The 21,094-nt window shown below is 44.5% G+C and overlaps 1 protein-coding gene and 1 long non-coding RNA gene across 2 annotated transcripts; one reads left to right on the forward strand and one right to left on the reverse strand.

Moving 5' to 3' along the window:
- Positions 1 to 8,236: 8,236 nt before the first annotated feature.
- IFT22 (intraflagellar transport 22) lies at positions 8,237 to 10,710 on the forward strand (the record flags this gene model as incomplete). Its single annotated transcript, XM_084273266.1, has 5 exons — positions 8,237 to 8,275; positions 8,541 to 8,620; positions 8,713 to 8,802; positions 9,451 to 9,653; positions 10,538 to 10,710. The coding sequence occupies 5 exons, from the start codon at positions 8,237 to 8,239 to the stop codon at positions 10,684 to 10,686; spliced, it is 561 nt and encodes a 186-aa protein (XP_084129392.1). The 3' UTR covers positions 10,687 to 10,710.
- Positions 9,436 to 14,224, reverse strand: LOC311199200. Its single transcript, XR_014617737.1, has 3 exons — positions 14,201 to 14,224; positions 10,530 to 10,638; positions 9,436 to 9,529 (listed from the first exon to the last, which is right to left on the reverse strand). It is a non-coding gene; the product is annotated as an uncharacterized lncRNA (long non-coding RNA).
- Between the last annotated feature and the right edge of the window lie 6,870 nt (positions 14,225 to 21,094).

Here is a 21,094-nt window from a genome sequence, read left to right on the forward strand (position 1 = left end):
CACTGTTCAGTGGCGCTGTCTTGCTCTTTAGCTAGTTCTCTACCTAATATCCTCTCTTGAATCTTAAAGATTCCTCCATGGAAGCAATAAAAAGGCAGCTAAGGTGCTAAATACCAAAGAATCATTGTAGGCATTAAAAGCTAAAGTCCCTGTGAGGCAACTGGATCCAAGTCTTTCTTGGCTATGCACATACAGACTAATGCTGGCTTAGGTGTTCACAGTATGTGCTATTGTCACCAGTGGATACCACACCTAATATGCTTGGTATCCAAAATCCACCCCTCTTCCAGGGCCTCTGGGAGGTTTTGTCAAACAAGCTTAGTCTGAGCACCTTCTTGAACTGGTTGCATGCAGATTTCCCTCCCCTCCTCACCTCCATCTCTGCATGACCCAAACTGGAACTACTAAATTCTACTTTGCAGATACCCAGCTCCTCACAGAGGATGCAGATCTCTCTTTCACCACAAGAAATGCTCTTCATTTCTCTTTGTTTTCTGTTCTGCCTAAACGAGATCAATCTCTCTACAGATGCAAAACCAATCCCCAAATAATCCTCTGGGATTACACTGGCTCACAACCCCTCATACCACTGGGTCTCAGGCAGGAAGGATACATGGGCTGTCAGTCTACACCCAGAAAGAATCCAGTTGAACTCCCTGACCTACCAGAGCCATCAGGCAATCCCTCAGTGCCTCCCTTTATATCCCAGGGTTTATTGCTTTGTTATATATCATGACTATTGCAGGGATAATAGAAATGGAATAAAAATTATACTGGTATAAATAGGAAAGATAATGAAAGAAGAGAATTAAAAATAAAAAGCAGAAAGATGAGACATAATCTCAGAGAGAGATAAAAGGCTTTCTTTCTTTTTTGGGCAGAAAGGAAATGGTAAAAGCCTGCAAGACACTATGAGATGTTTAAACTGATTGTTGCCCAAAAAGAGACATAAAGCTTTTGACCAGACTAAGATTTTTGGTATGTGATGGAATGGTAGGACAAGACTATCAGCCTCACTGTGTGCCTGGAAAGAAGTGGCTCACAGCAAAACATTTTTTGGCTCAGTTCACATCTTGAGTATTTAACTCTAAGATGTTGTGAAAAACCCAGTGCAGTGCCCCAACTGCAGGGTGATGCACTATTCTGCATTGAAAACAGGTGTTCAGCTGTCTGGCTTTCCAGTGTAGCACAGCAGATTTGTCCCAGATTTTCTGTACTTGATCTCTAGGTAATACTTGTCTCTTTTTTAAGATGTTTCAAGAAAATTAGATAATTATTTTCTATGTTCTGAGCCTTCCCTGAACTGACTGACAGTTCAGATTTACAGAGCTGAGCCGTAGTTCAGGCAGAGAGGGAGTCTGGCCAGCTTACAGAGGAGGTGGTGGACTCTGGAAAAGGGAATGCTGCAGTTCTGGAGCACCTCAGAGAACATCCACAGCTTGTAACAGACGCCCTGGCACACTGCAGTTATGTGGTGACCTGAGATGCAGTCTCTGGCTGGGGAAGGGGAGAGGAAACAGCCTTGATAACCAACCATTCATTTCCTTACTTTTGAAGCTGTGTGTCCTGGTTCTGGCTGGGACAGAGTTAATTTTCCTCCTACCAGCTGGTATAGTGCTGTGTTTTGGGTCTACCAAGCCAGGACTCTGTTAGGTAAAGAACTACATTAACTGAAACTCTCCACTGTGTTTATTCATTTTAAATTGCTTTGAGATACAGTTTCTCCAAGAGATCCTGTACAATCAATCTCCATTGTTCTGTATATATTTGCAGAAGATAACAGCTTCATTAAAATATGGTGTGCTATTAACAGCAGTAAATATATAGCCTTAAGCCTTAAAATGTAATGCAATTAAATAAGAAATATGAACCTAAGGAGGTTAAGTGCAATCAACCACTGACATTTACATTTGATTTGAATTAAAAAACACACACAGAGGGAAATAAAGGGCCTCCGTGCATACTTGGATAACAGGAAATCCCCTGGATGTAAAAATAGTGAATTTAAGAATGGAGAATATAAAGGTCTAGTTCAAATTAAAGATTTTATGACTGAGGACTCCATTAAATCTTTGAACACTTACAGTAAAGAGTCTGGAACGCTTCCAGTCCCAATTCGTTATGTTCTCACAAGTGACAGATTATACTTCTGAACTTCTATGGCAAAAGAAAGAAAGATTAATTGTATTAATCCATCTAAATCTGGAGATTGTTAATTAAGATGAAAATTATAACAATCTGGGCTTAGGTGAAGCATAGTATTTTTATAACCCAGCTCAAGACAGCATCACTAGCCAAGCCAAAAGTAGATTTAGGTTTTCAAATTATTGAGGAACAATAAAACAACGAACCACTTAATACCACGATCAACAATCTGTGCTCAACATGAACTGCTTGACAGTACTCAGTCTCCCTTGCTTTTTGTATTTCCAAGGTATGCCTTATGGCATTTAAAATGCATCACACAGGATGGTGCTTCTAACTCTACCCCTACGTGCAGAAATGGGAGGGTCTGCCATTGCAGCAGGTCCTCAATGGCAGGCACAGTCAGTCAAAGGGGATTTGTGGCCAGAAGATATTAAGGAGGATTTTTCCAATGAGGAGCTTGCAAATGAGTCAAGCATTGGAAACTAAGGTGCCTCTTTTCTCAGGTTTCAAAGGCAAAATTATCAAGGCTGCAGATTTTGAGGTTGGGTGGGTAGAGTTAAACATTCATCAGTGTATCCAAGTACCTAAACAAAGGAACAAGGTTTTGAGGTCTTGATCCAGGCTCCTCAAAACTTACTAATTACTGGTAGAAATCTGTTGTCTCTTATGGCATACTGCCAAGAGGCTATTGAGCCTTAAAAGAAAATGAATGTGAGATATCTGAAAAGACAGCTGCTTTGGCCCAGGACGTTAGCAGAACCTCAATGCCTGGAAGAACTGCAGGGCTGAGGAACTCCCGTGTTTGGCCATAAACTCCAGAGTAACACAGAAGTCAAATCAGAGGATGAAAATGAGAGAAAACAAAACACTCCTGTCAGTAGGCTCTCCTTTCCTGTAGGAGCACACAGCAGCCCCTCTAAAGACAGTGCACACGTTTTTTCTGGGTTTCTGTGAAGTCACTGAGGCTCTGGCCTCAAGTGAAGAAACGATGTCAACACAGGCTCTTTCCAAGCAACAGGGGCAGCAGGCGCCTCAGCTGACAGCAAGAAACAAGCATGACTTTGAAATTCTATGTTCAAAACAAAAGGTATACTTGTCTAATAGAAAAGATTCCTTGAGCCCCTGTGAATCACACATAACAGAATCACAGAATCACAGAATCTTAGGGGTTGGAAGGGACCTCAAGAGATCATCGGGTCCAACCCCCCTGCCAAAGCAGGCTCCCTATCTCATATTACACAGATAGGCATCCAGACGAGACTTGAATATCTCCAGAGAAGGAGACTCAATATCTCCAGAGAAGGAGATCATCCCTTGACTGTCTTGCTGCAGCACCCTCTCATCTGCCACCTGTGGAACTGGTTTTACCAAACAGAAAGCTTCTTCCCCCAGCCCAAGGCTGCCACAGTCTCTTCTAAGCAGCTAGACAGAGCACTGGGCACGTGGATGGAGGCATTGCTACTTCTTTGAGTGGGTGGTGATACAATTTTATGTCCTATGTAAAAAACCCCATGAATCCAGAGCATAAATTAAGAGTTGACTGGCAGTGAAGACTCTCCTAAACAGATGCTTCCAACGGGTACTTCAGAATACCTAAACCAGAAGCCCAACATTAAACTGCATGAATATCACGAGCCCATAAGGTCTGTAATTCCCAAAAATAGTTGAGGCTCCATTTACAAATGCAAATGATCTGGGCTTTAGCAGAAATACTTCCATTTCATGTTTTTTTCCATGAAAAAACTGAAACTTACCCCTGCGAGGGGGAAAGAAGACCCTCTGAAGGGCTCTCCTGCTAACATCTGTGGGTTCTTTCCTCTCAAATGCTGTTTTTCTAGGGGGTCCCTCTCTGATGAATTAGCAGTCCCAGTAGATCATGGCAAACAATCCTGCATACCACATCTTAAGCAGTGGTACTTCTTGGAACAGATGGGTTTGGCCTGCCCTAACGCAGGCAAGTTAACACCACATTATCAAATGCACCGAGGTCACCAACCTCCATCAGATGATCTCCTTGATCCTTTCCAGCCCAGGAAAAAAAAAGGGGGTGGGGGGGTAGAGAGGAAAGCTTGAAAGCTTGGATTCCTTACAGAAATTTGAGTGCTCCAAGCTGGAAGCAGTAGGCCCGGCCACTCACAGCCCACCCACCTACAGATCAAGATGGACTGTAACAACCTCCTCCGTGAGCCAGAAAGGCGAAGGGGGGTTGGGAGGTGGGAGGAAGAGTTTCATATTTCATCTACCACTTTTAATAGAAAACAGAACGTGCTGGGGGGTTGAAAGGAAAATGGCAAATCCCTGAAGATCCTAAGCACTGGCCTTGCGAATCCGAACTGTCAATCACACCACGGCCCCTCCAAGGCTGGAAGGGAAGGGAAGGAGGAGGTGGACTGGCTGGGTCAGCCACTAGGTGCTACTGTTGCTCCACAGAATGGGATCAGAGCAACCACTTCAGGGCGAGCCAGGCACATCTACCCCAGACATCCTCTGCAGCTCTACTGTGAGATTTAAACTGCAGGAACTAAACCCTACTTCTGGATTCACACATTGTGACCCAAAGATCAGAGCACTTGGGTGTGTTTCCCTGGGGAAGTGTGGGTGCTGCTCTTGTGTTTTGTTTACACAGCGCTGCATAAATGGGGCAAGTCAGATTTGTCCCTTGGGAACCTCTGCTGGCTTTGGGGAAGGTACAAGGGAGAACTGGGCTGCTTAAAGTGCTGCTGAGCTCATGTCCACTGGTCAGGAAAACACACTGGCCAACGAGTTCTCTGCCTCCCTTCCCACAGCTGGCATTCTGATCTGCTGTCAGGCAGGTGGGTTCCTCCAGCAAGTCCTTTAGCCTGTTTTCTGCTTTTGTTTAGCTATAAAATGGAAATACAGACCCTCATGTCCTCTGGGAAGGACTCTGAGACCACACATAGATGACAGCTGTAGCCCTTGACAACCTGTTGGCATAAACCAAGCAACAAGTTTTGCATGAGCTTTTCCTATTGATTCCAGGATAGGTTTTCTGAGAAAGACCAGCCTGAGTGCTTACCCCTCCTTAGATGCCATTTTAAAGTGAAACAGACTCATATCCAAAACTCCTCTGTAGAGGATAAAGGGGGAAAAAAAGCTTCTAGGAAGAAATCTCATCAAGAGAAATGGATGAAATACAATGCTGATTTTGCTCAGAAGTGCTTTGTCTGCAAGTTGGGCTTGAACCATGAACATTTACTGAGAGGGATGTCAGGCACTGGCACAGGCTCTCCAGGGAAGGGGTCACAGCCCCGAGCTGGGCTGAGGTCAAGAAGAGTCTGGACGATGCCCTCAGCCCCATGCTCTGGCTTGGCTGGGCCTGTGTGGAGCCGGGAGTTGGACTTGATGGTCCTTATGGTCTCTTCCAACTCAGGAGATTCTAGATTCTATGATTCTGTGATAAAGAGCAGCATTAGAGCACCCATTAACGTACCTACTACACCCACCAATGCACCTTAATGTCCTGTTCCTATTTACTCCTTTTCCATAGCTCAACCCAAACTTCACCCAGAGGACAGCCACACTTAATCCAAACCTTCATCACTGACTTAATCAACCAGAACCTCAGAGCCTTATCCCTTCCCCGAGCTTCTTTAGCATTAAGCTTTGCATTTATGACAATACTGATTTTCTCCTTAATTTCTAATAAAAAGCTTCAGCACGCAAACCCAGGTGGCTTTTCCTTTCAAGTCTTGTGTGCTAAGCCTTGCCCCCAGAGCAACCAGCACAAATAAACAGCGGATGTAATGCAGGTCTCTGCCTGCCCCCACTCCAAAGTCGTTTTCTGGGCACACACAATAAATGTCATGCAAAGCACAACAGGCAGAGCATTCATTCTCCTGGTAAGTCCTGCCATGTGGTTGTATTTTCTAACCCAGGCATTCTTTTCACACACAACTTGAGTGCTCTAGGGTATGTTTTCCGAAGTTTGGAAACTTTGCTACGCTACATTAAACAAAGCACCAGGACTGAGCCACAAAAACCTTATGAAAGGTTTTGGGGTTGTTTTCATAGGAAAAAAAATATTATATGCCACATTAAATGAAGTATAGTGCAAGTTTGAGATACTGTTCTCCAAAAGACTAAATGATTTGCAAGTGCTAAAGTATGATCTGAAAGGTGACTGGCACTACATTTTACTGCTGCTTCCAGCAAAACCTGTGGGCCTCTAACTTGGAGGTGAAGTCGTCTTATCTGAAATGCCTTGATACAGCAATCAATGTGTCTCATTGTTTGAGTTCTCACAGACTATTCTAGAGTGGAAAACAGTTTTAATGAAATATTATTGATAGCCTGCAATTGCTTTTGGCTTTTGAAGGAAGGAGGAGGATCTGTCTGCAGAGAATCATCTGGAGATGATCTTTTTTTGCTTGCTACTAAAACATTATGGTGGAAAAACAGGCATTTAATAAATGCAAGACTTATAGACCATTACCAGTGTAGTCTGGAAGTAGTTCACTTACTGCTGAGCATTCTCTGTGCTGCAGTCTAACAAAGAGTTTTAAATAAGTGAAACAAAACGGCCTTGCTGGTTTGTGCACGTGTACTCTGAGCAAACAATACATCAGTAACTAACACAACTTTACCCACAGGCCTAAGGCGACTGCTGATAACATCAACTGTACTTGACTTAGATCCCTTTGCAAACATCACCCTAAGTGGCTTGGCAGCTTAACTCCCACTGTCTAAAGTGACTTAAAACCTTAAATCATGTGGATAAATCAAAAAATTGCAGCCTTAGTCATCTGTGCTCTCCTTACTCTTCAGTGGCTAATATAAACACACAAAGACCCTATCCTACACTTCATCTAAAAATTAATCCTAATTGCTTTCTGGGCAGCTGCACAAACAGCCAGCTTTACCCAGTTTCAGTTACCTCTTATTCTTCTTTTCTCCTTCTTCTGCACTGCTGTCCACAATAGGGCCATTTATATCCGATTTCATGTGCTGGTGGCTCTGGCAGCTAATAACATGTGCCAGCTAATAAGAGAGGTTGTCCTGATTTCATCTGCCTGAGTCACCCTTTCTGTCTTTTCTTTGCAAGTTGTCCCAGTTCACTGTGAGTTTTACCCCGAATCGCACATGGATCTTCACAAACAGAAAAAAAACCCCAGAAAATCTGTCACAATTGCTGATCTCTGCACTGTTTTGTCCCACCAGCTGGAGAACAGGAGGGTTCTGAAGTGTAAAACACTGTGTGGAGGGTGCGATGCTGCTGCCACACTGAACCACCTGTGGAAGGACTGAAAGAGAAGACAAGGCTACAGCATAAAGGGAAAGACTCTACCCCCTCAGTAAGAGCAAAGCAACTCTGGCTCACGGTTCTTAGTACTTGTAACAAACATGTACACGATGGCAGCGCCTCCAGGGCCTGTTGGAAAGCTCTAGAACTGCTGCTGTACCTGGGCACCGAACAGCTCTGAAGCAGCACATCTGCCTGCCAGATGGGTTTGGTTTCTTTTCCTTAGAAGCGGCAGTTTGAAAAAGCCTCTTGGTTCCCCTCACAAGCCTCAGTAAGTAACTCCAGGAGCTCGCGCCGTCCTCCTGCCCAGAGGGCATCTGCAGCGAGGCCCAGGCGAGGCCGGCGCTGCTGGAGCCAGGCAGGCGCCGGGAGCGCAGCACGGTGTGGTTTTTACGCGTGTTCTGGGTCTGTCAGCCTGGCTTCTGCTTTCCAGGGGACTGAAAGGCCGAGGGGACTGCGCCCCCCGCCACCAACTGCGCGGGCAGGAGGCTGCGCTGCCCGCCCCTCCCGATGGAGACGATGGGGGTCCCCTCAGGGCGTGCTGGTTGGGGTTTCAGGCTGCAGGCCGGGCCCGGGAGCTCTGGGTGCGCACACGGCCACGCAACTCCAGGGCAAACCCGACAGGCCGCGTCCCCCGCCCGCGCCGCGGGCCCTGCTGTGTGAGGAGAGGAAGGGGAGGGGGGGCAGAGGCGACACAGCCGCCGCGAGCGGGAGCGGGAAGAGCCCGGCGCCGCCCTCCCGCGCCGCCCCCCGGACGTGACGGCGGCAGCGCCGCTCGCGGCGCGTTGCTGAGCAACCGGCGGGCTCGGGGCGCCTCCCGCCCGCGCCATGCTGAAGGCCAAGGTGCTGCTGGTCGGGCCCCGCGAGGTGAGCGCGCCCCGGGCCCGCCGAAGGCTCCTCCGCCCGCCCGGTTCCGAGGCTGCATTTGCCGCCGCCGCCCCTTGGCCGCCTTCCCCGGGCGGCCCGGCTGCACGAAGGAAGCGGCTGGGGGGCGGTTGGGAGGGAGGCGGGGGCGGGCCGGCCGGCACGCACGGGGGGCCTCAGCCGGAGGCAAAGCTGGGTGCAGGGATGGAGGAGCTGGTTGTGGCGCACTGAATTCCTATGGGTGTCCTTCACTCCCCCTTCCCGCCAGTCTGGGAAAACGGTGCTGGCGAACTTCGTTTCAGAGAGCAGCGAGGGCATCGGCAGCTACCGCCCGACGCAGGGCGTGAGGTGAGCCCGGCCTCGCGGCGCCTGCCCCGCGCCCCGGCCGCGGGTGCCGCTGCGCACGGCGCCACCCACCGCCCGGCTGCTCCTTCCCACAGGATCCTGGAGTACGAGAGGCCCAACCTGAGCGGTCACAGCAAGGGACCTGCCTGGCGGTTTGAGCTGTGGGACTGCAGTGGTGATCAAAAGTAAGCCAGCACCCTCGTTACATCCTCCAGGGCACTTACCTCACAGTAGCTCTGTTCACACACAGCATTCGTGCTTCATCTCCACACCCGGTGCTCTTTCTGAGGTGAGGAACATGCCCAGCTCCTCACCCTGTTACATTTGTAATTGCTTTCTGCTGTAAAGCATCGGACACCAGGGCTGCTGTTCTCTTCTCAGCTGACATTGAACTTTGTTTTTGATAAGGACTGAGTGTAACAGGAAAGCCCATAGCTCCTAGAATGGAGCTACAGGTACACAAGACAGAGACCCACCCTGTAATTGCCTTTATCTCCTTGAAGTTTTTACATGAGTGGACTTCACATAATGTATATATATATATATATATATATATGCTTGAGGCCTTAATTACCAGAAGATACAATATTGAACTGGACAGATCTGTTTTTAGTGAGAAAGCTTAAGTAAGCAATTGACCAAATGCTACATAATAGGTAAGTCAAAATATTTGGAGTATTATAGATGGCTGGCAAGATGAGTAATGTTATAATAAAGAGAAACTACTGAACTGCTTTCCTGTGGTGGGAAGAAGAAAACTTAAGGGGGGTTGAGTGTGTGTTTCTATTTTCCAGCTATCAGTCTTACCACTTTCCATGCCCCTGTGTTTCGAGGTTTGAAACATGCTGGCCAGCTCTGATGAAGGACTCCCATGGCGTAATAATCATCTTCAATCCTGAGCTGCCCAGTCACCTGAAAGAAATCGAAATGTGGTACTCGTGCTTCGTGCAGCAGCAGCCACTGCTGGATAGTCAGTGTCTCCTGGTTGCACATCACAAGCCAGGCAGTGCAGGGGACACAGAAAATCTCTCCTTGGGTAAGAGTCTGGAAAACTCAGTGTGTAACTCAGAGATTTTTACTGATCTATGTATCTTTAAAATTGTTTCTACCTTAGGGCTTGCATTTTTCATTTCAATCTGATAATCAAGGAGTACTAGAGTGCTTGGCAAAACCAATGATTTCCACCTAAAAGGTGAGCAATATTCCTGTTTCACAAAAGGGAAAGCAAAGGCAAGAAAAGTTGGGGTGACTTCTGTAAGTCACATGCAGCTGAGCCAGGAATTAGAACCCCTGCCATGTTTCGTCATCACTGGTAGTTTGTTTCTTCTGTTGGGGTTTATCTTTTGTTAACTGCCACTTTTGAGGCCATGGCAGCCTGCATTTTGCTGCCCAAAAGAACAGGAGCCCTTTGAAATGAAAACCTGATGATCTTCCTGTTAAAGTTAGTAAGAGACCTCATGCTGCCAAATTACTTGTGGCTGTACAAGCTGTACACACACTCCCTCTGGGCAAACAAATACATATTTATTATGAATATGAATACATTAATGCATATGTTTGCTAGAATTATATTGTTCCATAATTTTTAAGTAAATGTACTATCACTTCAACAGTACAATTGCAATTCAGTGATGAGTTGTTTGATTCTGCCTAGCTGAATGTGAGACCAAAGCCATTAATTTAAGCTTTAGTAATAATGTTTGAAAGATTTAATCGAGCAGCAACTTGTACTTGTTTGTAATGCTAACAAGCTGTGATGTATTTCTCCTGCATGTGTTTTATGTTACCTGAGGTATCAGACAGTGGATGCTACTGAATTCTAACTGCCTTCAGCACAAGCTGTCTGTCCTGCAACCTTGACTGTGAATACTTCTTTTATAAAAGGAAATATACCTAATTATTTTCTATTTACCTTCAAAGCTTACCCGCTGAACAAGCTGAAACTAATCCACTCCAACTTAGAAGAAGATCCTGAAGATGTTCGGATGGAATTTCTGAAGTACTTCAAAAGCATTGTCACCCTGATGAATGAGAGCAGGGAGAGGGAAGAAATGTCAATTATCTCATAACATTAAAAGACATGCTGAACAGGGAAGAAAAAGGATTATTTTCACTTTGTAAGCTAGGCTGGCCTGTGAACAGGTCCTCACAAGGAGCATTTGCCAGCCTATAAACACTTCAGCCTACAGACAAGTGCTGATTTCAGCTGAAGCATGGTGCCAGAGAGATGGCTGCACATCCAGGAATTTGGGTAACCTTTAGCTGTGCTTTGGTTTCATTGGGCATCAGAGGTACAGGAGGGTGTTGTTTAAAATGTTAGTGAGGACCAAAAGATAGAGGTGTGGGTCATCTCTTCAATCCCTTTTTTCTAGAGGTGCTAAGAGAAGAAAGCCTGACAGAAGATTTGTGGATCCTCTTGAAGCATCAGAGCAAAGAGCTCATGTTAGCTGTTTTCCTGGAGAAGTTATGATTTTGGAAGTCGGTACAAACCGATTGGAACAGAGATCTGAGAAGTATTCCTGGTGTGGAATCCACATCTCTCTGTTCCAAGTTCTCCTCCTCTCTGTCCAGCATCTGAAGAGAGCACATCGCACAGCGATTGCCTTGGCAAGACAGAGTAGGTTGCAGTCTTTCTCAGAACTACTTTTTTCTTCTATTCCAGCAAAAGAAACGTCTTGTTGGGGACAATGTTTAGGTCTTTGGGAGGAAAAGAACCGAAATCTCAGTGTAGTGTGACACTCTGTCAGGAGCTGCAGTAGAGAAAAACAAGTCCTGCATTCTCAAGAGGAGGAAAAGCTGTTTGCAAACTTGTCTTACTGTTCCCTGTGGATTTAAAATACATGGTTTCATAGATAATTTACTTTCTGATCTGTTTGGTTTTTGGTCATCCCTGTTCTTAGTGTGTTTTTTTTGATAACATGCAGTGCTAAGGCAATAAAGACATTTTAAACATGCATTCTTTCTGTTCTAAAGGGAAAGTCAGTGATGGTTTGGTGGAACTCTTATCAACTTGCTTAACTTCTAGTAAGGAAAACAGCAATAAATTTGTAGTACATTTCACACTAATTAGCTCCAATGAGAGATGTTTACAAAAACCTGTCACTGACCCAAATAGCCAAAGAAATGACAAATGAAAAACAAGTGGGTTTGAGAAAACAGGAGTGAGACCCTCTTGGGTTTTACAGTGATCTAGGTTAATTAGTCTAGGTTTAGTTTAGTGTAGATTAATTAGAAAAAGAAAGCTGGGGAAGAAGTGGTCACAAGGGCATGTAGCAATATGATGAGGGGTGATGGTTTGAAACTAGGAAAGGGGGGGATTTAGGTTGGATTTTAGGAAGTTCTTCAATATGAAGGTGGTAGATCACTGGCACAGGTTGCTGAGAGGTGTGGTGGAGGTCCCACCCCCGGAGATATTCAAGGTCAGGCTGTAGTGAAGACGTCCCTGCTCACTGCAGGGCTAGGTGACCTCTAAAGGTCCCTTCCAACCTAATGCATTCTGATTCCAAACTTCTGCCAGAGCAGTCAGGGTGATGCACAGCTGCAGACTGGTGTTAGCAGCAGCTTAGGGCCTGGCCTGGCCTCCTCAGAACACCCACAGGCCTCAGTGCAAAAAACTGGCACTCCCTTTACTTTGTCAGTCCCCTGAGATGGGATTCAGCAGAGCAGCCTATCAGTGAGGGACTGCAGCAGCTCAGAGTAAGCTGCTTTTATTGTGCTTTCAGGTAGGTGAAGATCTCTCAGTGATTTTCTTCTAGAAAAATTGAAAAATTTCTACATCGTGGTGCTCAGAATCCACAAACGCAGCACTGGAGTCTGAAAGTCTCTTCATCCCAGTTGTGTTTTGTGCTTCCCTGGATACTTTTTTCTTTAGTCAGTAAATCCTGTTCATTTCAAACAAAGGCATGTGATGTGAAAGATTAAAAGCTCTTAGAATAAGTTCCAGGTTGTTCAACTAATGGCTACAAATAACACACCAAAGCACACTGAGCTGGGCTTGTGCTGCAGAGAATTGCTGTTCCAGGGCTGTGCTGGTTTGCTTGTGTTGGTACCAGGCGTGTGGCAGGTAAAGCTGTGTGCACACACAAATAACCTACACTGCTCTGTTCCTGGGTGCCTGCCGTGCTCCCCAGCCTCCTCTCCCTGCCTGGGGGCTCCTATTCTACCACTAAAGCTAAAAGCTCAGCTCAGTTTTGAGAGGAAAAGAGGTGGGAGTAGGAAAACATTGATGAGTGGAAGGACAAGGGGAAGGGGAAAGGCAAAATAAGCAGTAAGAGATGAAAAGAAAAGGTTGGAGGCGAATAGTGGGAGGTTGGCATTGCAACATCTACATTTTGTTTATATGAGTTTTCAAACAATCAGGCTTTATATGTTTGCAATCAGTGTCATAGGGTGGTCTATTGGAGGCAGTTATTGGAAAAATCACAGTCTAACTAGAGAACAAGTTTTCTACATGCTGCCTTAGATTATTTTTCCCTTGTTGCCAGCTGTGTGGTGCTGGAGCCAATTTTTAAAATATACTGCCTTAATAAATTCAGTTTTTCCCAACAGCAACGTTGTGATAAGCTCTGGTAAAGACTGGTGTGAATCCCACCAGATATTTTCTTTGGAATGTAAACCAGTGGTTGGGTGATTCCAAGACGATTCCTATTCACCACCTTGCTTAATATAAAATGTTGATCATGATCTTAAACTCAAAAAAGGAGGTAAATGACAGGTATCTAAATGCTGCAACACATTGCTCATTAGACAAGAAAAATACTGTCAGAACCTGAGGTAGATTCCCTAGACTTGACTCTGTACCATCCAGAAAGGTCATGGTACATAATAAAAGTGGAACACAATTCATAAAATCTGGCCAAGAGATTAAATTCAGTGATTGATGAAGATGAGTGAGATGCATAGACCCAGGCTAAGTGAATCCTTACTATTGGGGAAGGTAGAGAGAAAGCCTTTATTCAGAGGTATCATATATTAATGATTTAGGAAACACATCAACAGAGACACCCAGTTAGAGAAGAAGTACAAGGATGCCAGATGAACACCCATTATGTCTCTGTCTCTGCCCTTCACAGTCTGCCTGTTCTCTGGGAAGTCTGCAGAGCTTCAAAAATCACATCAGGGTGTTACTCAGTCTGGAGGGTGCAGTTCTGTTTGTTTGCCCGAAGCAATGTGGTTAATAAGTGATTGTTCCATGGCCCTGTCTGTCATTCTGCTTGTGTGAACAAGAAATTGCCCAGTCAAGTGGAAAGGAAACTGGGAATGTGAGGTAATCAGCCACAAGTTACAGGGAAGCCAGTTGTCAAGCCAAAGGTTTAACTAGGAGTAGAACAGTTTAGTTGCAGAAAGTAACAGCAGCTTTGCAGCAAAAACAGTGTCTTTTACTCTTCCACACTGCAGACCTTAGCACCATGTTGGGAAGTTTGGGAAGGCTTTTTGGACGACCTTTCCAAGGACTGGAAGGCAAGGCAGAGAAACAAACCAATGTAGCCTTCTCTAGGTGTCCACAGTCCCTTAGAGTGAACTGTCCGTGCCCCTTCTCATCCCACTGGAGCCAGGTACTCCCAGACCCCAGCTTTTCCTCACCTGTGCACAGATCAGAAGCCTCCAAGTTTCCTGTCCCTCTCTGTGGTTTCTTGTCCATACTGGAATTCAGTGGCTATTTGCTCCAGTGGGTTTTCTGTGACCACTGTCATGGTTTGGGGAACTGAGGCTAGAACCAGGGACACAGAACATTTTAAGTACTAATTAATTCAACACCATTCAGCCTCCACATTGCAGAATCCAAAGGCTCCAGGATATGCCAACTGTTCAGTGAAAAATCAACGTACTGCTTAACCAGAAGTTACTCAGGTCCAACATTATTCTGTCTCTTGGCACTGAGTATTGATAACCCTGACAGCTTGCATCACTCTATTTATGGTGTACACAAATTGTTTTCAAAGTTGTATTGTTGTATAGCTACAAAAAGGTTTACAGCTGTGGGTGAACTCAGCTCAAGTTCATGTGCATCTCCCATGAAAGCAGTTGGTAGGTGATTGCTTTGGACCATTGTGCTATCTGGATGAAGAGTCAGCATGGAAAGTTGACAGGGAGAAGTCAGAATCATAAAAACTCTGCAGGCCTAGGGATGCAGAATTTTAAGACTTTGGAGTCATATATAAAAAGTTAATGGCTGGGGCTATCTTACAGATGTTTATGTCTTGATTTAAGACATTTAAGCTCTCCAATTACAAAACAGAGTTTGCTCAGGTTACCCCTTACAAGCTGTTTTCTGCTCACACAGAACATTATGAAGCCAGTAACTACTTGTGATGATGAGAACAGTTACAGCTGCTGCGATCCAGATGTGTGGCTTCCAGGGTGAGAATGTTTACAACCAAACTTTGGGAGCAGCAACAAAGCTGAATTAAATACATTTGGACCTTACAAAAAAAAAAACCAAACCCAAAAAGCCCCACCAAACAGCTTTGCTTTCAAGTCATGTATGTATTTTGAAGGCCAGGCCTTTGGTCTCAGCTGCTCTGGGCAGTGTTGTTCTAATGGACACAATAGACACAAGAAACCCTGTGTTCCTATTCCTATTCCTGAACTGCCAACTGACTACAAGGAAGTCACAGAAGCCACCACATCTGTCCTGTGTTTTGCACACTCAGTTTAAAATCTGTAGGCCTGTAGGGTGCTGTCATGCAGACACTTTAAGAAGTGACTTCTAGAAGGTATTCAGGGCCTCTCAAAATCAGATCTTAAACTACTCAAGCTTTCAACAGGAGTACCTTGCTCTGGAGGTCATCTGTGAGTATTTCCACTAACCACTTCTCTAGAAGTCTTTGCTGGTGGAATGCTTCAGTGGTGCAGCAAAGATTCCCCAAAAGACAAATTTACCTTGTGGAGAAGTTGCCTTTCCTGAGATGCTTAAAAACAGTCTTAACAGTAACTCACGTAGCTTTACTTGGTGCTCTTCATGCACACATAGATGCTACTGCTCTTGGGAGTAAAAGACACCATATCCTGCTACTCCAGGCAGTACATGTGTCCACATGTGTGGAACAGGCCTGTTTTCAGTTCAGGTGTGTATTTTTGCATTCATCTATCTTATTTATTTAGGAGAATATTCCCCCTTGAGTGACTGAGGTGTAGATCACAGAATCACAAGGTTGGAAAAGACCTTTGAAGATCATCAGGTCCAACTAGATAACTAGACACCTCATAAAGATGCCTGCTAACAATGTGCTGAGAACTCATGCTCAGAAAATCAGTCTTCTTCACAAACAACAGCATATTGAAACCTCTTACCTCTTACTGTAGGCTGATGGGACTGGCTTTGTGCAAATGGTGCACTGGTTTGGTCACCCATTCTCAGAAAGCAGAGGAGGGCCAGGCAAGGAGCTGCAGAAGGAAACAGCTGTATGAGAAGTGCATGGGGTTTTTTGTGTTTTGTGGGGTTTTTTTCACTCTAGAACATAGGGAGAGAGGGCACATGCTTAACTTCCTCAAATATATCACAGAGAAAGAAAATTGACTGAATTTACCTGGATACAAGGTAAGAGGAGCAACAATCAGAGCAGGGATGCTGTTGCTAAAAGGCTGGACCACTCCAACTAAGTGACACAATCCTGAATATAAAACACTTTATCACCTGCTCTTTTGCTTATTCTCTCCCCCCACCTTCCCCTTGAATCGTACTGGAATTGAACACAAGGTGACCCTATATTTAAGCTATTTAAGCTCTTCTCTTTTTTTTTCACTGAAAGAGACAAAGTCTGGAAATTTAAAAAGGTTTCTAACCCCTTTAAAAAGTTGATTCCCCTCCTGCTTATATCCTCCCTTCGGGTACTGAAAGGCTGCAATGAGGTATGACTGGACTTCATCCTTCTGGTCTCTCTCTCATGAAAATTAGGGCTTTTATCTTTGTTATTAATGCAGGCATTCTGTATTTCTGTCAGTATTTTCTACAGAGGTGACCATAAACAAGAAGATCAGCTCCCAACTTCCTTAACCTTTGCAAAGCTTGCACTCTGATTCGTACTGTCCAGCTGGAGAGGAGTTAAAACCTGGGTTGTGTTTATACACATGCACAGGAAGTTAAACAAGTTTGTCAACTTGTAACAGAAGAAAAGTAACACAAATTTCCTCACGTGAGTCTCACTTCAGAGTGTTCTGAGGGTGGGCACTGGGTTTTGCTTGCATAACTCTCAGACAGGAACAAAAATGATGCCATATGTTTTGCTGAGTTCCATTGTCTCTCTCTCCCTTTGTAAGGAAATAAAAGCCTATTTCTCTACTAGTTCCATGAAATCTATCTGAATCATGGTAACATGCCTCTGAGAATTTGCTCAGAGGGAATAATAGACAAGGGTACACCCTCCACTGCTATGTTACTGTTCCATGAGTTCCAGACAAAAGCATTTATTGTGGTTTGGCAGCAACCATCCATTCCTAAAACCCTGGGACTGTATTGTTCTTTACTTGTCAAAAGCTGATTTAGTACCTACAGGCAGAGACTGCTGGGTTCATCTTTTTAAGAAGGATCTTCAGGCTTTCTAGGCTGCTGGGGTCACCTCTCATAGCCAGAAAGACCACTTGGAGTCACCCCAAAGCTGATTGTGAAGAAGCAGCAAAGGGTCTGCCCTGCAATGAATATTCCAGGATTTGTATTCTGACCTATATTAAATGGTAATAGCCCAGAAACTGAGCAACCAACTGCCAGGCCTAGAATAATGACTCTCAATCATTAAATAAGGATACATCTTAGGGAAAAAAATACTGTTAAGGCCCCCACAATTGTTCTGCTGTGCTTGGAATTCTAATAATGGTAGGCAAGTTGGACTGGAACTCCTAATGATACAAAGATCTTGCAGTCCTATCTGTAGCTAATGACCCTGGGACCTAAGCAAAGCTATTAGGAGGCCCTTCTTCTTCTCTACTTTTAAAGCAGATTACTAAAAGTAGCATCTAATGAAAAGTCCATCTGTTTTCCATTGCACACACACTTGGCTTTTTTTGCCTTTTCCCCCCTAAGGTTGCATGAAGCATTGCAGCACACAGTGCTGACACCTTCACAACAGAACAACAAGCCAACCCTTGGTGCAGTCCCTTTGTCCTGGGAAGTTAAATACTGAGTAGATCTAGATCTATTACCATCAAGCTGAACTTTTGGACCTTTAATTTCTTAAATAGCCAGGAACTGGAGAGAGATACACAAATACAGTAATGGTGTAATAAATCTGAGGTCACACAGACCTGCAGACCTTAAGGGTTATTTTTAAAAGCATTAGCAATAACAGCTGAAAATTGCCACCCTGTGTTCTCTTCTCTCCTCAGCTAAATGGGGATTTCTGTGTCAGGCACTTCCATGTGTTGTATGGTATCAGTTATACAGCAGATCCCATTCCCCCTGCACACTCTTCAACCCTGCAGGGCTTTTTCTTGCACAGAAAGCAGGATTGGCAGTGGGATCTGTCAGCACTGAGCAGTGGGATACCCTTCACTTCCCCTGGCAGGGAGGTCTTGCATGGACATGTCCACACTCAGTCCCTGTGGAGGGCACAGGAGTTTTACACAGACAAACCAGTGTTACACTCTGCTCACACATCAGGCAACATCTGCCCCAAGTCTCTGGATGACCACTCTTCCTTCTTTCTCCATTACCTTGAGAACAGATAACAGGCTTTCAGGGAGATCTTAATTCAGTATTGCCATTCCAACCCCACAGGTGCTGAAGTCATTTTTATACTCTTTCTGCTCAACTACTTGCCAAGCCCCAACAAAGGTACTTTAAGGGGCTGCACCAGGCAATAAACCATCCTCTGCTGGCTCTAGAAACAGGGAAGTGAGGGCATGTAAAGCTGGAACAAAGCACAGACCCAGAGAAAATACTTGCAGAAACTGATTTGTCCAAAGATTTGACACCAGATGTTCTGTTCAGACAACTTTAACAGAGCTCCTCAGAACATTAAGTGCTTCTCATGTTGGCAGTATTCAAACCATCAGGGCACTTCTACAACAGGGCACAAACAAACCACTGCTTAATATTAATCAAAGAAGTGAGTTCTACTCTGCAAGTCCAATATAAAATGAGTAAGAGCAAACACATGCTAAGTTGCTCCTGGGAACACTGAACACAACAGAGGAGCTGTCTTGGATTACAGCATTAACTTATGCCAGCCCAAAGTCTGATTTTAGGGAGGATGTATTGATATGTTACTGCAAATGTTGTGCTAAACTGGAGCACTCTGCATCTTAGATTAACAAATATTATGTTCTTAATATACCAAACATTCCTGTTTCCTTGTTTGCCTTGAGTTTCAATAGACTGTTGCACAACTACTAGCCCATGGGAAAGTTGCATGACTTTCCCTGGACATCTATTTGGGTCTCACTTCTTTGTGGATAATACTAATTTTTGCCCATGCCTATTGGGCTCTTTGTTCTCCTATTAGTTCCTTTTCTCTAGCTCACAAAACCCTGTTATCCATATATTACTTACTTACTGCATGCTGCTGTACAAAATCTATTTCCAAATCATCTTCCTCCTTGAAATCCAGAACCACCTACATTTGTCAAGCAACAGAAGGTTGTTGATACTGAGCAGTGGCAACTGAAGTCACTTCTCCCTTATTTCCTCAGCAGCCAGTACAACTTCCTAGCCTGTTTTTGCTGACTCTACTCTGCAAAGGGGAAGGATAACAGGATAAGGATCCTGCCCAGTTTTCTCTCTCAGCTGTAGGTCCTTCCCTTCAGGGATTTAATTTGCAGACTTTTCTCAATCAGCCCTATCCATTGCCACCTCCACTTCCTCCTGCTTCTGCCTTTTGCTTCCTCAGCTACCAGTAACTCCAACTCAGAATACAGCTCATTAAAAGATGTGATCTTCCACGTTGTCTCATGTCTTCCTGAAAGGCTGACAACCTTGCCCGTCTTTCCTTTGAATCTCCTTCTATAACTGACTGTAGCCTCTTTTTATTTACATCATCTTGTGTCCCTCCAGGTGTAGCTTGATCAAGAAATGTTCAGAGATGCCTTTGTATCAATGCCATCGTGGTTTTGTGTATTTACTCTGATTAGACACTGGATGGTGCTCTTTGCACTTTCATGCCAACAAAAGCCCTTTTAAAGCAACCAAGCTCCCTCTTCTCAGGAGAATTGTGAATTTCCCCAGGGTCATTTACAGTTACAGCTCTAAGCCTCTAAATCCCACGGGAAAAGCATGTTTTGACTACCTAGAATGTAGCTGAAGCTGCAGTGGAAGAAGCTCAGCAAGGTAAGGACAAATGCCAAATAAAATGTCACTTCCTAGTGGTTTTCATATTTCTCTCAAATAATTTATTTACTCATTTGTTCCTTATCAATGTTCCCCATGGCAACAAGGGAGATGTGAGTGGCATAAAGTGGGCTGAATGACATTATGTCTGCATGTAAATGTAACTGGGATTCTGCCTGGAAGGGATGATCTGAAGGAGGTTAACACGTAATGTGAAACCTCCTGTGGTCTCAGAGGAGAAGGGAGCTTCTTAATGCTGCATCAGTAGTGGAAGAATAAGGCAGGAAAGCATGTCTCAGCAGCAACCAGTTTTGAAAGAATCAAACTGAGATCCCATTGAAAATGAGTTCATTTGATCATTTCACCTGCTGAGAAATATCCATTTATCAACAGATGTTTGTCTTCAGCTGCTTTTCAAAGGTCAGGAGCTTTTCAGTATTTTTAAAAGGTGTGATGAATAAGCAATGTAAATATACATTATGGGAAAAAAACTACAGGGAGAGAGGAGTTACATGGATTTTGGGTTTTTTTTTGTTGGGGTTTTTTCCTATTGCTGAATTTTGTGTATCCCTAAGCATAGAAAGCTATCTCTCTGGGTTTTCCCAGCCTGTAAATCTGAGATAATGCTTTCTTTTCTGGCTCTACTAAAAGGCTCCTTCTCCAGTGAAAGGTGGCACAGAAGTACAAAATATTTTATGTGTTTGCATCTAAAGCACATGGCTCTGGAAAAGGCATTCTAGTAAAATGAAGGGGCAAATAGATCATTGTCATACCTAGGAGAAATCAGGGAAAATAGGGAATAAAAGGATTCATAAGGATGGGGTGGCACTGATAGTAAACAGACTATCTAGGTCTACCCACTGACCAAAGATGTGTGATTTAAGTTTGTATTAACAAGCATTTGGGTTGGTCCCACCTCTGGACATGTGCACATAGGCAGAACCTCTGAAAAGGCTCAGGAATCACTGGAGTCCTACTGTGAGGAAGGCCTCAAGCTATGCTTTTGGAGCTTCTTGCAGTCCTACCTGGATTAAACTGCTCAGAATAACAAGCTTGTTCATCTGAAGGACTTGAAAGATTTGGTGATCCTCTGAAATCCTATTGCATCTCTCCAGGTGCCTGGTCCGTTGTTGACACAAAGACTTCTCAGTCTTCTTGGGTATCATGTTCCTCTAAGTATCTCCAAAGACAGATCTGAAAGGGATGAATTGAGAGTT

This window comes from Gallinula chloropus, assembly GCF_964237585.1.
Source record: "Gallinula chloropus genome assembly, chromosome: 19".
NCBI classification, from domain to species: Eukaryota; Metazoa; Chordata; class Aves; order Gruiformes; family Rallidae; genus Gallinula; species Gallinula chloropus.